Source organism: Eimeria tenella, genomic scaffold (genome assembly GCF_000499545.2).
Source record: "Eimeria tenella Houghton genomic scaffold, Eth_scaff3, whole genome shotgun sequence".
NCBI lineage: Eukaryota > Apicomplexa > Conoidasida > Eucoccidiorida > Eimeriidae > Eimeria > Eimeria tenella.
Genome location: NW_013542870.1, coordinates 466,297 through 485,775, shown reverse-complemented (window position 1 = coordinate 485,775; position 19,479 = coordinate 466,297). Strand labels below are relative to the sequence as shown.

At 51.1% G+C, this 19,479-nt stretch overlaps 4 protein-coding genes across 4 annotated transcripts; all 4 read right to left on the bottom strand.

Annotated features, from left to right (window-relative positions):
• Nucleotides 1-118: 118 nt before the first annotated feature.
• ETH_00019590 (uncharacterized protein) lies at nucleotides 119-5,937 on the bottom strand (the record flags this gene model as incomplete). Its single annotated transcript, XM_013375778.1, has 10 exons — nucleotides 119-556; nucleotides 746-868; nucleotides 1,053-2,136; nucleotides 2,280-2,616; nucleotides 2,801-2,981; nucleotides 3,141-3,297; nucleotides 3,558-3,857; nucleotides 4,015-5,142; nucleotides 5,302-5,599; nucleotides 5,769-5,937. The coding sequence occupies 10 exons, from the start codon at nucleotides 5,935-5,937 to the stop codon at nucleotides 119-121; spliced, it is 4,215 nt and encodes a 1,404-aa protein (XP_013231232.1).
• Nucleotides 5,938-9,881: 3,944 nt separating this feature from the next.
• On the bottom strand, nucleotides 9,882-12,050 carry ETH_00019585 (ubiquinol-cytochrome c reductase domain-containing protein, putative; the record flags this gene model as incomplete). Its single annotated transcript, XM_013375777.1, has 5 exons — nucleotides 9,882-9,967; nucleotides 10,189-10,367; nucleotides 10,489-10,619; nucleotides 11,080-11,384; nucleotides 11,579-12,050. The coding sequence occupies 5 exons, from the start codon at nucleotides 12,048-12,050 to the stop codon at nucleotides 9,882-9,884; spliced, it is 1,173 nt and encodes a 390-aa protein (XP_013231231.1).
• Nucleotides 12,051-14,781: 2,731 nt separating this feature from the next.
• On the bottom strand, nucleotides 14,782-17,412 carry ETH_00019580 (uncharacterized protein; the record flags this gene model as incomplete). Its single annotated transcript, XM_013375776.1, has 8 exons — nucleotides 14,782-14,915; nucleotides 15,323-15,742; nucleotides 15,965-16,042; nucleotides 16,198-16,267; nucleotides 16,379-16,475; nucleotides 16,610-16,793; nucleotides 17,009-17,143; nucleotides 17,286-17,412. 8 exons carry the CDS (start codon nucleotides 17,410-17,412, stop codon nucleotides 14,782-14,784), a joined length of 1,245 nt encoding a protein of 414 aa, XP_013231230.1.
• Nucleotides 17,413-17,906: 494 nt separating this feature from the next.
• Nucleotides 17,907-18,725, bottom strand: ETH_00019575 (uncharacterized protein; the record flags this gene model as incomplete). Its single annotated transcript, XM_013375775.1, has 2 exons — nucleotides 17,907-18,516; nucleotides 18,622-18,725. 2 exons carry the CDS (start codon nucleotides 18,723-18,725, stop codon nucleotides 17,907-17,909), a joined length of 714 nt encoding a protein of 237 aa, XP_013231229.1.
• Between the last annotated feature and the right edge of the window lie 754 nt (nucleotides 18,726-19,479).

The window sequence follows — 19,479 nt, the reverse complement described above, 5'->3', positions numbered from 1 at the left end:
TTTCAAGTTATTTCTACGTGAGGCGTGTGCAGTTCTATAAAGTGCCACTTGGTGTCAAAATTCGCTACTAAGTACACAAAGGATATGCAATAAAACGTTAGATAGGTTGTCTTCCGCCTCAGATGGGCGCAATAAAATGGTCTAATACGGCATGACGCAACACGGGCCTGCAACTTTTCATCAGCCAGCTGCCGGTCCACAACAAGAGGGCTTGACGGAAAAGCTGAGAGGTGTCTTCGCTCTCCAGGCATGCGACGCGCTGCGCTGAGCCTCCCCGGATACCAGATATCACGGCTCCTGTGCACAGCTGGACGCAGGCGGCTGTAGCTGTTCTGACGTCTGTTGGGCAGCACCCTGCCAACTTCTCCGCAGATTTAGGTGCTGCAGAAGGCCTTGCAGTCTGTTCTGCGCCAGACGTAAAAGAAGAACCTTCGGGCGAATGTTGCTGCTCGATGGGGGCCTCTCTTCTTGGAGCAACACCATGGGAAATCCGAGAATATGCCGCTGCTCGAAGTAGTTCATTAAGGGCAGAAATTATAGAGATGAAGGCGTTACGCTGCACCAAGGACGATGACAAGCAGAAGATGCAAGAAGAGCACAATACAAACAGTAATGCACAGAAGGATAGCAACGCAACACTGAGTCGACAAGACTTGCTTCCTTCACTTGGCCACTGTTGAGCACCTTTATGAGCCCATATTTTTTTGTGCGCGTGTTTTTTTGATCGTGGAAACTGCAATCTCACGTGGACTGCCGGCAGTGACAGAAGGATGGCGCGGCAAAGCAGGTGCAAGTTATCCGTCTGCACATCTTGCACGGCAAATTCGCTGGGAAAAAAGCAGCACGTAGCACCCCATTCTTCCAGAAGCTGCAAAATATAATGCGCAAACAGTCACAAACTGCCCCTGCAGTCGCATGTTTTTTTGATTCTAGGCGCTTAAAAGTTCGCCCTTAGTCTCTAGCACAAGCCCGCATAATTCTTCGCCCCGTCTATGGAAGCCACGCCAGAAAATGAAGTTTCATGAGCTCCGTGGCGTGACATTATGGCTCACCGCAAGCGCCGCACAGATAGAAACGCCTTGAGGAATTTCAATTCCTCGTTCTAAGCATGCCCGTAAGAAAAACACCTCTCGCTTTGTGGGCTCATCGTGGGACACGCTACAGGACGTGGTGTCGTCCGCCGCATTTCTGTTTGTCGCTTCTGAATCCCCTGGCTTCTTCTGCCGTCTCTGCCTGGTGTTGCCACAAGGGTTGCTTCGAGTGAGATTGTCAGCACCATTCTCAGCGCGCTGGGCCACTGGGACCCCTCGCTGTGGTTGCAAGTAGGTGTCGGCTCCCGCGAGGAAAGAAGGCCATTTCAGGGTTTCACCCCCGGTGATGCACAGGAATTCGGCAATATCTGCTGCAAGCCAACCTTCGGTGCACACCGTCCCTTCGACGTCGAGCAACTGTTTCTCATGCTTCTTGCAGAGGCTGCTTCCACTGAAGAAGCTATCGCTCAGGTTGTTGTCCTCGTTGTTGATGCCTGCGCAGCTGCTTTTCCCCTCTGAGCAAAGCTGGTATACTTCAGAATGGCCCTCTTCCTGTTGTTCATTTTGATGGTACTTCCATTGGCATCTCTGCCTGTGGTTGTCACGCCATTGCGGAGACTCTCGAGCGGCAGTTGCAAATACTGTTTTAGCCTTGGTATGTAAATGCATCAGCAGCCACCACAGCTCCTTGGGCAGTGGCAGCAGCGATGTTGATTCCGTAGAAGCCTCTGTCTCCGCGCTTTGTACTGGTGCCTCAGCTCCGTCAACTCCCAAGGAAGGTACATTTACCTCTGTAAGGGCGTCTAAGTGTGAAGAATGATCTTTCCCCTGAGTATGTTCCTCTTCAGAAGTATCTGATGGTCCCAGTAGATTCCTCCTCCCCAACATTGCCAGGGGCTGCAGCTCCGCACCCAGCAACGCGGGCATGAGGGAAGAAGCGAGACAACAGAAGAAATCCTGCCGAGAATCAACCAGCCGCAAAACCAAGACGCCGCAAGCAAACTCGTGAGCAGAGTAGATACCCTCCTGGATATTTAGGATCATTGAGACTACGCGAGTCTCCCCGCCCCTCAAGAAGCCATGCAGGGAGTCCATAAGAAGCCACCTGCAAGAGCGTTCACACAGGTATCTGTGGTGGGACGTTCTCTAGCACGGGAGGAGGCACGTAGCCTGGCGTGTTTACATCTATGGGAAAAACAGTGCATGGCACTCAATGGTAAAACTACAGGCTGAAATGTATGAAGCCACCTTTCGAGACGAATGCGCTTCCGCAACACCGCATCGGCATCTGTCTTCTTTGATGCTGCCTCTGTTTTGCTTGTAGCGAGAGGTGCGGCCCTCGGTGTGGTCGCGCCCTGACCGCTGGTCTCTCTTAGAGTCTCCTCGCAAAGTCTCTGCCTCTCCCGCTCCACGAGCTGCTGCTGCTCGTGATCCAGTAGCGGCTGAGCATCAGGGGTGGTCTGTATTTCCGATTCTCTGCTGTTGGCCGAAATAAGGGACTGGCCTTCCCAGGTTCTTCCTTCCCATTTCCTCCACAGGGCCCCGTGCCAGTAGGAAACTTGTGACAGCGGCACAATCGACCTCCCTGCGAGGTAAAAGATTACTCAGGTGCCTCAAAACAAGAAAGCAGGGGTTCTTTTGCTGTTTTCCCCATCAGTCAATCATGAATCTAACGAGCTACTAGAAATACTACGAAGTGGCAACTAGTGGCCTGGCAAACAGCGAAAAGATGATAGTAATGCCATATCAGCATAAGTCAGCGTTCTCACCTGAATCCGCGAGGCAATAGACGGCATAAGCCGTAGGCAGGGTTTCGTGAGGGTTGGACAGGCTAATCTTCAGCTCCATCGGCTCAAACGGGCGCACAGGAGGCAGCTGAAGTAGGGGCGGGTCAACCAGCAACTTGCTGAGGCACCGGCCCTCCTGCTGCACAAGAAGGATGCGCACGAACTGCACAGCACCACAAGGGTATAAACACGCCAAACCTACCCGGCAAAAGAGGGTGAGGAGTCGAGGCAAAGTTACCAACATGCATCACCGACCAGCTATTTACTAGCCACTGATCGCTCACGCAAGTGGTGCTTTTATTAGGGCGTATGACTGAGCTACCTTCAAAATTTTTCGCAGCTCGTTACACTCTTTCTTAACGCGCTCTGCGTCGACCGTCTCTACAAGCAAACGGCAAGACATCCATCTTAGACAGAAGCGGGCAATGACTCCCTCTCTGTGCTTGAATTCATCGGAGCATCTTCGGCGCCATGCTGGTCTGCAAAGGCCCAAAACAGATCACAACAAAGCCTCCTGAAGTACAAAGAAGATTCAGGATGAATTAGGCGTGCGGGTACAGCAAAGCTGCCAGAATGTCGCAAAATACTGGAGTGCCATGACATCGAGATCGCACAACAGCACTTTGCGCTACCACTTGGCAATATGCAGCATCACGCATACAAAGGTGAGTGCGTGCAGTTACAAGCAAGCAGCACGACGCTATACACAATGAGGGCATTGGGTATCAGCTGCAGCTACCTCCTCCACTCTGCAGCCCGGCCGCTCTCTCCAAAGCTCAGTACTTGACTGCCAGCTTTCTCAGGAATGCGACAAAAAAAGAAACGTGCATCGTCCGCGGTAGAAATACCCAACTGCTCCAATTCTCGCAGGCGTTGTTGTCGTTCAGCAGCAGCTGAATGAGGTCCTGAGTGACTTTCTGTATCAAAGCTATAGGGTGAACCGCCAGTTTGAAGCCACCCTTGCTGGCACGCTCCCAGGAGCAGGAGAGGCTTCAACTCCAAAGCAGAGGCCCAACCTGAGTCCGTCTCGAATCGGAGGCTGAGCGCATAGAATTCGCAGAGAATGCTTTGCTGGGGCTTTGCACGGATGGGAAAATTCCTTCCTGCCTTGCGCATAGGAGATATGAATAAGTGCAGCTACTGAGCGTATATTCATCCAATAAGATTATGAAGCTACACAACGGCAGAAAGCTCACTCAGATAAGACTGCTAATAGCTGTTGGCGTTGCAGCGCTCGAATCACGAACTTCCTCCAAGCTACTGCACCTTCGTTGTCCTCAGCAGATGCACCTCCGCAGCTTTCCCTCGGCGACGCTCTCCCTGCTGCTCCCGCAGCTGCCTGCACTGATACACCCTCCACTTGCCCTCGTGAAGGGCCAGAGAGGCACGCCGGTACCTCATCGCATGGTTCCAAAGCTTCTTCTGTTTGCTTCAGGTCCACACACGCAAAAACAACAGGCGTCGCTCCTATGAGGACACGCGCAGCCATTCCCCCGTAAGCAAAGACCTCCCTAAAGAACTCGCATCCGCATGCTGCGACGTGGCCGCTGCTGCTGATTGAGCCTGTAGTGTTTCCAACAGCCTCTTCTGAAGGCCTGCAAGAGTCCCGTGCACGTGTTGGGCAGGTTCTGCTGTGACAGATGCCATCAGCTCTCCTCTGTTGCTGCCCGCGCTGCTGCTGCCTCAAATCCCACGAGGAGAGACTCGGCGGTTCTAGACACCGCTCCCTCGCCCTTTCTGCCTGTTCCCCATCTCCCGTCACTGAGGTGGTCCCCTCTGTTGCTGGGAGTTCAGCAGCAGGATCAGCAGCTTCCGACGTCGTGGCACCCACTGCTGTGTATTCCGAAAGTCCGAATATATTGTTGAAGTTAAAGAACACATCCATTCGATACTGCTGCTGCTGCTGGCGATGCTGCTGTTCTTGCTTCTTACGGAGTTCCAACTGCTTGCGCAGCTCTTCCTCGGCAGCTATACTAAGGCCCCACTGAAATTTGTAGTTTTGCTGCAGCTCATGACAGCAGTAAGAGCCAAGACGAGATTTGGCAATGCTCAACAGCGTAACTTTAGACAGGTGGCCGGGATGTACGTACACCAAGAGCAGCTGGTTGTGGTGAGGACAGGCATCAAGCGGGACGATCTGTTCGTAATGAGTTAGAGACGTGGTGCGACGCGCTGCAGCTCCGGAGCCACCTCCAGCTACTGAACCGTCGGGCCCTAACAAATGCATGCGAATAGCTGTTGCCGCCTCTCCCTCAGCAGCAGAGAACGCCGCAGCAATGCAAGCAGCCCAAGCATGCCTGTGTTGCGTCCCGACCTGATGAAGCCTGAAAAAGTAATGACCCCATTCTGCCTTACTGATACACGTGCCTTCTTACGATACGTCCCGAAATCCTAATCAACTGAATCGCCTGGACGCAGAATTATTGTTGCCACTCCGTCACTTCCCGGTGACCTAGTGTTTGAGCGCAAAATAGGAGGCTCACCCAACAATAACCAGGTCTTCCTCTGCGCCTACGGCAGCTTGGAGAAGAGCGTTGAGCCGCAGAAGCTCTAGTGCCTGCTTTCTATGGCGGGGCGACGGCGGCGGGTCGTCTTGAGGCTGCTGCGGGCTCGGGAGAGAAGCAGGAGGCGGCAAGGAGTGTGTGTCGATGTCCACCGCGCACAAGTCCAGACCTTCCACTAGCGACTCACTAGCAGCCAACTGCCGCGCAGCGCTCGCAAGGATCCGCTGTCTCCCCGGTAGCAATCGGCTGGAGCGCCCTTTGCTGTCCGGTAGAGCGCCTGCACCACGCAATACAACACAGCGCAGCTTGACCAGGCAGGCACACTGCATAACTTACACAACGAAAGAAAAGGTAAAGTTCTACTTGAGCTAAAAAGCAGAAGTCTTATTACTTTAGAGTGGCACGCAGTTGCCTCTTTGCAACTCCAACAGACCGCAGTTACTCACAGGGGGCAGGCTGGGATGCAATTGGGATGTGGGCTGGGCTATTTGCATCGTTGAGCTCGATGCCCACTGGTGGCGCGCCAGCTTTACTGCCTGCATTGTACCGCCGAGGGGTGGGAATCTCGAGGGGCGCTCCCGATGGTCCATCAAGACGAGCCGCCGGTACCTCCATCTCAACCTCAAAAAAAATTTCTCAGAACGCCATCGAAGAGGTATGGACGCATAAGCAGGGAAATTGCTGCACACGCCGTTCTTCGGTAGCCATTAATGCGTGGCTTCTTGCAATGAGGATCTGCCTGGCAATTGCCAAGAACAGCCTTGAGTCGTCCGCAGGCCGCAACGCTACGTCGTGCAGTTCCAGCTCGTATGGAGGCACCGTACATAAGCAGGAAGCAAGACGCAGCCGCTCATGGCAAGCTGCAGAGGTCCCGCTGCAATGGCGACAGGACGGGACGATTACAACTGCTGATGGGCCTGGCCGGCAAGTCCGCGAGTCCAGCAGTCAGTGCACTGCTGACTAGCGATCAAGTCTCCAAAGAATATACTAGAAGTGTGTGGATTACCGATAAGCGAAGGGAGCTGTGTGAGTTGCTTTGTGGCTTGTTGTTGTGCTCCAATCGTTGTTAAACGAATCGTGTGCAGCCCCTTGACTACAAATGACCCTGGTTTGTGTCTAATTTGCAGCAGTAAGGGTTAATCTGTAGAGTCACTGGCAGAGAATGGAAGAGGCCGCTGCCTTGCCCTACAGGAGGGTCAGCGCGAGATCCTTCGGTGGCTGGGGCCTGGTATCCAGGTGACCCAGCGGCTTCCCGTTCCTCATTTAATAGTAGGCAGGCTGAAATTTGATATTGCAAAGTCCATTCTGCAAGAGAACTAACGAGGCAAAGCCATCGCTGTCGCCAACACATGCTTTGGGGACGCCAAGGGCGGCATGTCCAGCCCTTGTCTCTGCAGCCCCCAGGAAAAATAAAGGCTTGGAAGAGCCGTGCGTCCACTTGCTCTGCATGCAATTATGCGCTGGTGGCTTAAGGCATTCCTTATTGAATTTCTGTTACACGTGTGAATGGGGCCCGTATACACGGTAGGATTCAGAAACCCCAAAATGTCAACAAATCTGTAAGCTTACTTGTTCCTTATTAAGAGCGCCACGTAGAGTAACTCGCCTGTTGCGTCAAAATCTAACTTAAATCGTTGAAGCCACTGCGCTGAAGTGTGCCCTACTTCAGCAGTACCTAGCCGCTGGTAATGAACTCATACTCGTCGTTCTAGCTATTGGATCTACGCTTGGCATTGATTTCGACCTCAAGTTGAGCATATATAGTCGTTCTAGCTATTGGATTTACGCTTGGCATTGATGTCGACCTCAAGTTGAGCATATATACAACCAACGGAAGGCGGCCCATTGGTAGCAACAGCCATAACCACTCAGCCAACTTATGGGGCAGCAGGCTACACTCACATTCTTGGGTGTTCTATGTGGCCGCGTACCAGTTCACTTCACCTCACAAGTAACGTTGTTGAGTGATAATTCCTACCGTTTACTTGCGTATGGTGGTGAGTGCCCATGGCTATAAGTTCCTTCAAAGCGTCGTCCTCAAAGCGACTGTCTCCTTCAGGTATTGATGAAAGCCTGAGGTCCGAGGCTTTGTTCCTGTGCGTGCTCCCTTTCAAGCAATCGAATGCGTTATTTGTCTGCCTATATTCAGTGTTTTACTTCGTTCGTGATCGCTTCAGTTTCAACATTTGTTCCTCTACCTGCGTTAGGTTTAGTGTGGCTTTCCATAGATTTCGCAGATGCCTGTCCAGCTGAGTTTTAGCGCCTGCCAAGAAGCCTACAGCCTTTTCGTAAATGTCTGACCTCTTGAGTGCCACCTACTTTCCGTATGCCAATACTCTGAGAAGACTGTAGATGGACTATATCAGTGGCAGCTTGAGGAACAACCCCTTCCATGCTTGTGAGTGCTCTTCTCCATAAGCATCGATAAAAGGTTGGAATTTGGATTTGTATGCAACAACCCCATTCGTGCATTGTGAGCGTTCTTCAAAGGCATCGATAAAAGCTTGCAACTTGAATCTATATGTACTTCCCTACGCAGCTGAAACACAGTAAACTCCTCTTGGCGGGCTAGGCCTCGCAAGCTTGCAGACTCGGCTTGAGCCTATTACGAAATGCATTTCTCTACGGATTAGGAGACAATGTCGTCGCTGCAGTAATACTGCGTGCACGTGACTAGCGATAATTTTAGCTCACCTTCAGCCTGGGACAGCAGACATCGTATTCCGTGTGCTACAAACCACTGGAAGTTGCTGCTGTACAGCTCATGTGGCTGGGCCACCTGTTGTTTCCTATACTTGCATACAGTCTTGGAAATTTGATTTCTAATGTTCTGACCTACAAAACATCTCTCTTCAACAGTTTACCTAAGAGCGTCATGGGCTGATTAACATGGGCATCAAAAGACATCACATCGCAAGCAGTTGAATTCTCAGCCACAAAAGCTGTGCTGTCTCCTTTATCTCTTTAGCACCACGTAGGGTTCTTCCGCTGCTGAATCTGGGACGTGGACCCTCAATTCCGTTGCGGGGACCACAGTCTCAAAACAACGTCCACCTATCGAACTGCATCCAGATATGTGAGCTGTCCCAAAGGTGAGTAAGTCATTGCTTCCTATTGGAACTCTAGATCATGATGTGTGGCAAGGTTCTGCGTCACGTGCGTTCCGAGGGCCTAAGGTAGGCACTTATCCAACATTTTACTGTTGCATTGCTATCTGTGTTATGACTGACTCTGACCAGACACTTCTAGGTGCAGAAGGTCTTCACGATCTGTGAAGGCCCAGGCTAGGTACTTCACTCCCCCGAAATAGGTCAAAGTCCTAGTGCTCCGTGCACACACAGCTCCCCATCAAACCCCTTCTAGTGTTAACCCTACTTTGCTGTGTGCCTCGCCAACAAAACGCTTTGCCTATAGTGCTTCCAGCCCCGACGCAGCCGCTGCTGCTGTTGATGGCCAGGCCCAGGCCTGGTCTAGGCATGGCCACCCGCTGGATCCTGAAGGGAATTATAAGCCGTGACGGCCGAGGCTGTAGAGACTCCTTTGAGTGAATACTTGGCAAGAGCGTTGTTCAGGGACACAGCGGAACTCCACTTGTAGTGATGGCTCCTCGAAGCTATCACCTCTGCGTCTGCTGCCTCTCATGGCTAAACCTTTGACAGGGGCCTGTGCCACTTCTTGTCTAAGCCCATTCCGATCCCCTCCAGAACACTAAGTGGTATTCAATTGCGTCAAGGGCTCCGTACAGCTTCCCCTTGCTAAAGCTAGCCGTTTCAGGCTCCATATCGCTTGCTCCGAGGCTTTCTGCATCAAGCAAAATGCCTGAAGGCTACGGGTCATCCACGGTTATCTACTGAAAGTTGCAGACTCCGGGCAGCGCAGCCGTCACTTGCTAAGGATTGTCACATTTTAAGTGCGCAGCCGTCACTTGCTAAGGATCGTCACATTTAAGTGCTATGGAGCTACGCCATTCGCACCAGCAGCTTGCCGTTCATCCTGCCTCCTGTTAAAAGAACACGCGAAAGGTCTGGGCTCTCGCGTAGTGACCAAAGATCGATATTGAAAAGACTAAGCCGGATAAGCTATGCCCAATGCTGTGGTCAATCCCCTACGTCAACTTGTAAACGGCTGCCTGCGAGTGTTGGGGGGAAAGGCGAAAGCTGATGTGCTTGAAGGGTTACAATAAGTGCCTCAAGCCCAGGCGTACAAATAATGCATGAGGAACAGCCGCCACTCCTTGCCATTTGAGCGGCATTGCTGCTGACGTTTCTCTGTGCCTCACATCTCCCCAGATAAACGAAAGCGGAATGTAGCACTCCATGGGCGAGATTAACGCTTGCTGGGAAGGTAGCCCTCGCCCCTCGCGGGCATAGGTCCAACGCGCTGTGCCATGACCAGAAGAGCTCGAGCCCAAAAAGGGAAATGGTGCCCAGAGACGCAGTTGCTGCATCAAAGCCTTCTGCATAGCAGCGAGGCCGCCGTTAGTATTCAGAAGCCTTTCACGAGCGTCGAAGAACACGGAGAAATAGCTGTCACCCGTAACAGCGTTGTAAAGCAAACGCTCAGCCCAGCTTCACCGTCAGGTCGTCTAGGAAGACCGTCTCCGGCACTTCAAGATTCGTTGGAGCAGGGCCCTGCCGGACGCGGCCTAAATGCAAGCGAACGCGAACAACAAAAAATTTAACCATATCTCTCCAGTTTTACTTGGCCTTCAGCAGTTAAGCTGACGGTGCCAAGCAGCACTCTCAGCAGAAAAAGAGTACGGGACTGGCCCCTAGTCGTAAGGCCGCATAGTAAGTGCGTACTCTATATTCATTAACTCGCCAAAAATATGGGCGCAGAAGGAAAAAACTAAATTTAGAGACTGACCTGAAATGTCGTAGTGAGAGCCATGGCAGGGACAGAACCAACCTTGGTAACTGCCGCCCTCAATGGGAATGCAGCCCAGATGAGTGCACACACCTATGTTGATGAGCCATTCTGGCCGAGGGCAGCGCTCCGCATCCGTCTGTGGATCCTTCATTGTTCCTATCACGAGGTCATCCGCCCTGAAGAGATGCCACCAGATGCCACGACTAGAAGGCACGGAAAGTGAGAAGCGCCACCCCAAAGGTAGTGTCAGCAAAAAACATGCGATAGGAAATGCCGTTAAAGCAGCCAGTGTCAGACCTGGCACGCTCAATTTCTTCAGGCGTCCTGTGGCGGACGAACACTGGCTTGCCTCTCCACTTAAACACAGCCGTTGTGCCCACTTCAATTGGTCTCAAATCTATTTCAGTGGTCCCCGCAGCCATAAGGTCCTGCAGCGAAATAGAACGAAGCCAAATAATGACCAAAACAGCTGGGAAGTCGCTATTTCACGTTCTCGACAGAGGGCTCGGAAGCACCCGAAGAAATACTCCTGCGTTTCATATATTTATTCGCGAAGAGCGGTAAAATCTTTACACACACACAGTCAGAGGCCTAGCTTGCACTGCTTCAACAAGAATTATATGCTGTAGAAGCGAAACAGAATGCCACGGCTAGGCTTTGGGACAGCGCACGCAGCATCTCAGGATCTCATGCATTCATGCATCACTCGTCCAGCATATAGCCTCCTCCCCAAGTACCCTGGTTGTGGCCCGGCCTCCTCCTCAAACATGTTAGTTGCCTATAGCGTCTCCTCATTTCACTGCTGCTCCTGAGGTGCAGTTGTCGGAAATAATCAGCAAGGAAGCAGAAGGAGTGCTGTGTACACCATTTTACTGATATTTCCCGTACCTTGCTAACCCACCAAAAGTGGACCATTTTGCACAAAAGGCTCCTCATCATGCTTGCGCCAATAAAGAAGTAGGACGCGCTCAGAAAGTACATGAAAGGCCGCCTGTCAGGAGAGCCGCTGCCCAGCCTGTAGTCCCTGAAGTCTGGGTGTGCGTCGCTGTTGATGCTCGTGGGATTTGGCGCATTCTCAGCATACCCAGCAGCCCGAAAGTTATCAGGCGCAAACCGGCCCACAGACACAACAGCAGGCTCGTCCGGGTTAGCCCACACAGACGTGCGTACCACCGTGGCACCAGCAGCCAGTTCTGCAATAATCCAAACAAAAAAAACAAGCACACCTGAGGATTATTGCAAAGGTTTCATCAGAAGATTATTGCAAAGGCATCAACACACCCCTAGCCAGCTTGGGGGCACAGACAGCAGGCGCACACACTGTCCTGTTAGACTACAGTGGGCACGGGGAGTGACCTTATTCTACACAAAGGCGCGCTGCCCTCACCCCCCTTGCTGAGATCTGGAGTACGGGGGAAGGTTGGCTCTGCAGTCTGATGGTAGTGCCAATAACGCATGCGCTTAAGGAAGCCCTTCCGTTGGTGGGGATGGTTGGATGGCTGCACTACGTTGGCTGTATCCACGATGTCTGACGTTTGCCCCTTCAGCAATCGTTGTTGTTCCAGCTGCTGTGCTTCAAGCTGGAAAAGGGCAGGGTCATCCGCCTGGTCAAAACGGTTTAAATAAAGGGGTTTTTCGCTCGCTGGGGGATCCGACTTGTGCGGGCCGATATTGTGATTGAAACTGCTGAACGAGCGCATGGGTCCGCCAACGGAGCCGACCCCGTTGTTGCCCGTACGAAGCAGCGAATGTTGTCCTCCATGTTTTAAAAATGGAAACGCCCCGTTACTGGTGAGAGTAGACACGAAGCCAATTTGCCGCGGAAGAAGCAGCGGCCGCATCGCCGCGTAAGGCACCATGGGACCGACCAGCAGCGCCTACCCAGGCGTCTTGAAAGAAAGACCCAATATGTACAAGCAGAAAGAATAAGGCGCACAAATTTTCAAGATAAGAGCAGACGTTATAACCAGCTGTTGAATACAATGGGCAAGGGAAGGGGGACCAGACAGAAGCCGCCTTACCATCCGCTTACGCATGCGCAGGCAATCTGTTTGTGTGTATTTGTTGTGGCAAGCTTCATTAAGCGACTCACTATGCTGGTTTAACGCATTCGCAATGCTTCCCAAATCTGCGCATTGAATAATGTACTGTACAAAGTGACAGAATACGAAACGGCACAGTTGTTCCCCATCGTTTTGCTTCCTTTCACAGGCGCTCCACGCAGCATGGAACCACCGTAAATTCCACATTGTGCGACTTAAGTGAACTATTCTCCTCAATATCTTTGCAATTGTAGGGACGAAGTTTAGAGTCGCCGCATACATACACATGATATTTGTGTATATATTAATCACCATAGTGTGCTGTAGCCAGTGGAGAATGTAGTCATTAACAGCCATTGTCGCATCCTTGAGCGGAGATGTATGTTGTTCCCTGAACAGATCTAGTTTCGTGAGTTTTTATGCCCTGACGTTCGGGAATGAGTGAGGCAAAGCTTAGGTTGGAAAGTATCGAGGAAGAAAAGAGGGTCCATAGTACTCTTCTTCTGTAAGGTCTACTAAGGCTGGCTTAAAGAGCGAGGGTGAGTTATTCGCTCCGTGCGCTTAGAGGATCTTTGCTGTTATGTGGAACTCTGCGCTATTGTTGTAACGTCGCCGGAATGCCATGGCAGCCGTTCACTTTTGTGATTAGGAACATGAACACCCCTTCCGGTACCCTATCTCATGTGGGGCCTTTAGAAGCGCAGTAAAGGAATCGGGAAGCCCGGGAATGTGTTTGTTGGCGAAGGTGATAGGCGGGGGCCAGGGGAATGGCCTCACCGAAGCAGTGCACAAGGGGACTTAAAGGACTACACTGTTCAGTCCAGACCGACAGCATCAACTTTTCCCAGTGAAAATCAACTCAATCACTTTTACGCAACCTTTAAGTTGTTTGCTTTTAGATCGAGATGCGCGAGTCGCGACTACTAAGACCGCAACGGAATCCCTTCCAGCGTCCCACACAAAACAACATTTTTGGCTGCTCTGTGCAATAACCGTTGCTACGGTTTCCCATAGAAATTGCCTCGTTAACCGTGGTTCACGAAAGGGGGTCATAAAAGGCAACTGAAGGGATCTTTTGGTGATACCATCGTCGACTCAATTTTTCCCCGTCTTGCCCATATAACGAGACCAAAGGAAAACTAATCCTCTCGTATGTGCATGGATTATTGAAGCTTCCAGGACTTGCTGCACTAGTTTTGGTGGTTGGAGTCGTTCCATATCCAGCCTGAGCCTTATATTTAGTGAACAGTACGCTCAGTCCATTGATGATCACTGTTCCAAATCGAGACTTTCCATGCCCTCCCCTTATCTTTGATAGGAGGCGCCGAAGACGCAGGCTTCGCCGAACCCTTTGTTAGCCCCAAACAAACTAGCGAAAAACGGCCGGAAAGCCTAACAAAACTTTCCTAAATTTTTAGTTGAAGGGAAGGGAGCAAGTGACAACATGCATTTACCTGAGAGGGCCTGGTAGCAACGCAGTCACACTCTGTCTCCCGAACTCCTTCGACGTGATCGTATGGCGAATGACACCTCGTAACTCAGAGGCAAAATGGTCAATCCTTTTAACTATCCGCCCCGTACACGTTTATAATACTTTCTCCCGAAATCGTACGAACCCCAGTTCAAGATAGTCACCACACGGCCAATGTGAACTGGTACAGAGCAGCATCATAGAACATGAAAGTATAATTACATAGTAAGCTGCCCACAGAACACCCAGGCTGAGTATAAGAGAAATATAGTGCAGGAGTTACAGTTGACTCTCATGCTGTGTACACCACGTGCGCGTTGAGGTCTGTAGCGAGGTGGGCGCAGGCCGCCATAGTGAGCGGGTAGATACGCAGCTTGTGTGCTGAAGGACACTAGGAGCGCTATACCGAAAGGGCCATGAAACGGCGGCAGGACAAGCGGATGACAGGCTACTGCGCCGCGTTACAGGTGGGGAGGAAATGTTGCGACGGGTGACGACCTTCAAGCCCCTGACAGGATGTGTAATGAGTGTGTGTGACCTTAGACAGAATCACACTCTTAAAACAGTCTGACAGAGTTAGACTTGGAAAATAAAAAAATGAAGACAGCACAAGTAACCGCTGGATTGCCGACGGCACAGGAGGCGGGCTTATTGGCTCACTCCTTGATGGATTCCGCTCTTCATGTCAATCCATTAGGGTTGGCATTCCGAGGAAGCGGGGAGATTTTCTATGTGCACAGACGAGTGTTGCTCTGGGGGTGCAAGCGATGGCGCACGCTGAAGCTGCGGCGTCTACGCGCCTTGTGAACAGGTTAGAAGCCAGATGTCTGCATAGCGTGAGCTGTTATCAACATAAAACACACAGAAAAAGATTAAGTGTGAACTGTTCGAGAGCCCGAAAACTAAAGCTATGGCAGCATATGGTTAGTACGAGGACCAAAACAATCGCGCTGCTGAAGCGGTTGCATGGAGCGCCCACCCGCTTTAAAAAGAGCGTCATAATAAGTAACAGCAGCAATGCAACCGGGCTCCTGAATAATCTACAGAAGAGACGAGCAGTGAAACCCTGCACGGTTCTCACTCTTCAAACCTTCTGCAGAGTCCGAATGCTCCCTCCACCATTTCTGTAAATGGCACCTTAGCAGCGAGTGACCTCAGTGAGCTTGGCTCTACGTCGAATCCACAAATTGTCATGCCCAAATCAACGTTTACTGCAACTGGTCCAGAACTGGTTCAGTTTTTTAGAGTGGTTTGCAAAGTGGGCAGACAACTCAGACAATGGCTCGATTGTGAAAGCTGAGCAAACTCCACGCTCGCCGTTCGACGGATGGCTGCTCTAGATAGTGCTCACTTGCTTCCCCGTGTGGGCGCTGTCTTAAATGCTTGTCTTGTATTCCGATAGGATGGGATATACAAACAAAAGCAGTAAGTAAGCCCAGTACCGTCTGTTACCCATGAAAGCGAAACTATGCGTTCTGACAACTACTCCGGGCGTTCTTTGGAGCTTCACCATTGTACACCTTGCTACGTAAGTATAGGCGCCGAAGCCTTGCAAGGCCACGAGAAAAATACATTATGCCAGCTGGCTTTCTTGCATGCGAAAAAATACTGGACTTACTTCGCACACATTTCGGTGGAGATATCACAGCTTCTGCATCGTCGGCACTATATGGTATATGGCACGCCAAGCGACTGCCATGTGCACCACCACTAGAGTCTTGTTGATGCGAGCGTTCATCTTGCTGTGCAGTATGTCGCTGTAAAGGGAAGGCCCTTAAGTACTTCTGGTTGTAAACAAGTGCACTAACTGATGCCGCCTTCTGCTTTTCAACTTGCTGGGCAGCGTGCTGGGCCCAGTAGCCGTCAATGTACGGCTTTTCAAATGTACCATCTAAGCATGGAGGGTGCATCCAGATATTGAATGCCAAATGAACACTGTCTTTTGTGTCAGCAGGCGTTCCGCTGAGTTTCTCTGAGTCTTTCTGGGTGCCCGAAGAGTATGAGATGACCTCGTGAAACCAGCTGGCCGGAAGGTACACTGCGAGGGAGCAGCACACAGATGGGCTCTTTTTGTTAGCTAGAGTAGGAAATCGCTAGAACTGTTCCTGCTGAGAGTTCGTCTGAGAGCTGAACTGCTCGGAAATATAGCAAAAGCCACAAGGTACACATTCGCCGTGGGTCGAGACCCGAAGGATGTTTGCGCGGCGTTGGGAGACGAAAATCAAATTTGAGTCGGGAGGAAGACATTCGTGAACCTTACAAATATCTCCTTCTTCAACCCACACACTCCAGAATCTCTTCAATACATTGGCGGCGTTCAGCGGCCCGTCCCACGATGCTGAATGCACGAAGCGATAGTTGAACCGAAATATAAATGACCAAAAACCGAGAACGCAGCATCCCGTTGAGAAGCATTTAGAATGTTGCCTGCCTGTACATGGCTATTACCGAGAACGCGGCATCTCGCTGAGCAGCATTAAGAATGTTGCCTACTTGTACATGGCTGTTCCGTGCCTGTAAGACAGAAGTGATCCGGATACGCTCCTTCTTGCACCAGGCGACCCTGCAACAGAGCATACGTTCTGCCAGCGAACAACTTCGTGCGCTATGAAGGAATAAGTTCAACGACTAAAAGAAGCTTCTGGTGCATTGGAGAGGGACTTCAGTTGCTAACCTCCATCAGCTCGCTGTCGTTTGATGTAGAGTCATCATCATCGACGCCGCTTTCGTAAGCCGCTGCATCGAGTGCTGCCTCGAGGCAATGATCAAGCCTAAACGAATATGGGGACGCACCAAGCTTGCAGCTGCTGAACAACCGTGTAAGTCTGGTAGGGCCCTACTGGTTCTGACTTAAAAGAGAAACAGCAACGCTTGGAAGTAGTGCATATATATAGTGCTGAATTACTCTGACTCGGCATGGTCCAGCATGTCTTTCAGTTTTTTTGCTTCCATCTTCAGTTCTGTAGTGTTCTTTCCCTCTGAAGCCGCTTGCAGCCTCTTTTCGCAACCGGCCAGTTGTTCTCGCAGCGCATTTGTTGTTCGCTCAAGAGTGAGCTGACGAGTTCGAAGGACAGACAGTTCATGCGCGCCTGAGGGATACACACGAAAGTTTCGTACGGTGCAACGCCTGCTGAATGTGAGAAATTGGTTCCAAACCAGAGGGGAGCGAGCGGAGCTTCCCCTTTGCTCACTGCTAGAATTTGTCAACAACAAAAAATCCATGGTCAGTGTACGACTTCTGAGCGAGCTTTGTAAACTAAGTCTTCACTACCTAGTTCTCACCCTGACAGGGCGCTATCCTCACCGTCTTCTCGGATGCCTCTGATGTACGAAATTAAGCCATTGGGGTGGACAGAAGGAGCACTTAACGGCTTGGCCATGCCTTGGGTGCGCAGGAGCTCACAAAGACGAGGGCTGTACAGCCTGAATTCTTTCCGTCCTGAAGCGTCAAAAAACACCAGCTTCGTAACTGCTGCAGCAGCAATACCTGTATGATCTATACAGGCTGCTGCTGCAATGATATCCTTCAGGGGCAAAGCCGGCCACATGCGGGGGATGGTGTGAGGTACTGTCGTGCTTACCTCGCACGAGGCAATAAAAGTTGTCGTGAAAATCATGGTGCAAGCCGGTGCTACTTCCTACACAACTGTGCCCCATCCAGATGTTGAACTGAGACGGCACCAAATTCCTGCTCGTAAAATACGCCATCTGTACTGGAAATCCTGCCGCGTGTGCGAGACATAAGCCAACCTCATTACCAACTACACGGCTTACCCAGCAATGGCAGGATTTACGGGGAAATCGGAAGACAGTGATTTGCTGAGGGGAGGTCCGCATAGCAACTTAGGGCCTGGAGAACACGTTCGCAGAAGAGTCAACAAGGGAAGATCAACACCTTTAAATTTGCAAATTCCCTTTTCCTACGCTTTTCGCTCACTCGAAGCAAAACATGCATATCACAGGGAGCTTTGAACGGCTCCAAGAAGGCAATATGCCAATACGGCAAAAAAGTCAAACGGCGTCGCCTTCCAGAACAGATCACTTATTGGCTGTGCTCACAAAAACCGTGCGCAAACCTTTCAATATCTGTTCGCGAGCACACACGCTGAGATCTTCCCTACAAGAAATTGCTACAGGCGCACAAGCAGCAAGGTCCCCGGCAGCAGTCACCAAAAGACGCGGGTGTTGCTGGCGGTGGCCTTTTAGCCGAAGATATTAACTGTACCATATTTGTCACTAGCGATGCGTTGTGTGCTGACGTAAAGAGAGGTATCTCCTTCCCTTAGTCTTTTTAAGACTTCTCTGAAGCCGAGTTGCTTGTACTGGCCCCTTCCTGCAGAAGCACAGCAATTCCACTCAACGCCGTCAGTAACTGTTGGCGTCCCACCCGCAAGAGCTCCGAGTCTCCTTCCTGTAAATGGATCTGCCAAAAATATGAACCGGTAAAAATCCGCACCGAAGCTGTCGGGCATTTTAGTGTCCCTAACCTCCACGTCAATTGTCTCATCCCCAGCCGCCTGGTCCAAGTAATCGAGATCCTTCCAGTACCGGAGGGCCCGGCAGTCAGCCAACGAATATTCTGTCCGCCCGTCGTCTTGGTTTTGGCTCTTCACAAGCCGCAATAGGCAAGGCCGCCTTTTTATTATGAAGCTGTTGAAGAAACAACGGGTGCAAATAACTTCGTCCCCCCTTCCATTCCTCTTGAGACTCGCATCGCAGCAATCGTTGCAGGAAGAGATGTGCTCGTCAACTACTATGCGATCGATCTCCGGCAAAGCCCCTCCATTGGGTCTTTCTTTCCACGGGCAGAAACTGCAACAAAAAAAGCACATTTCAGATGCGGGCCCGCTGAGCAGCTGGCTACAGACACGGACGTGTCTACAAGTATGAGTAAATGCCTTAAGCCACCCTACTGACCCGTGATACCGTCGTGCCAAGGACGGGGTGTATACATGTTTGTTTTTCTGCAGAACCACGTGTGACCTTCCCTTGGCTGTGCGGGTCGAAGGGCTGGCCTTCATAACGGCAGCTGATTTAGCCACAGACACCTGGTGGCCTGTAAACATCCCTCTCGCCATATTCTAAATGGCTACCAAACGCAGTAGCTCTAACTTCGCCGTCCAGTCCCAGTACTTTTGCTATCACTCTAAGCTCAACAAGAGGCGAGCGAGTGTGCGCTGCCCCACAAAGTCGAAGAGGCCCTCTCAAAAAGTGCTTGCCAGCGGCTAGCCTCTGCACAATGCATTTCATGAAATGCTGCTAAACTACTGTCTCGAAACGTAGCGTAGCTTTTTGGGATACTTTTTGAAGACAGCTCTCAGCAGCAAATGAAGCAGGGGCCCAAGTGGGGCTGGGCGCACAATCCGTTCGAGCTCCATGCGTCACACTGAGTCGATAAAAAAGCATCACTTCAACGATTGACGATTGATGATCAAAGCTTACTCTTCCGATGCAATTAAGAAAGACCTCCCCCTATTTTAGATGTGTAGGGCCTCGCTTGCATATGCACCACTCAAAGGTATATTGGTAAACTGACGAGAAAACCACTACCTAGGCAACGGAAACCTATATTCAAGGTGTTGTATATTTGAGTCCGTAAAAATGGGATAGAGCTGCCAAGGCCTTCTTCTCTGTAGGCCGGCGGAACAACAACCCATCCACTGTGCAGCAACGTTGTTACGCAAAACTAGCGACTTCCTGTAGATAAAATGCAGGATCTCTGTGTAAGCTGTTACAGCTGGAAAATGCCTAGGAAATGTATTTGATACTTGCCAA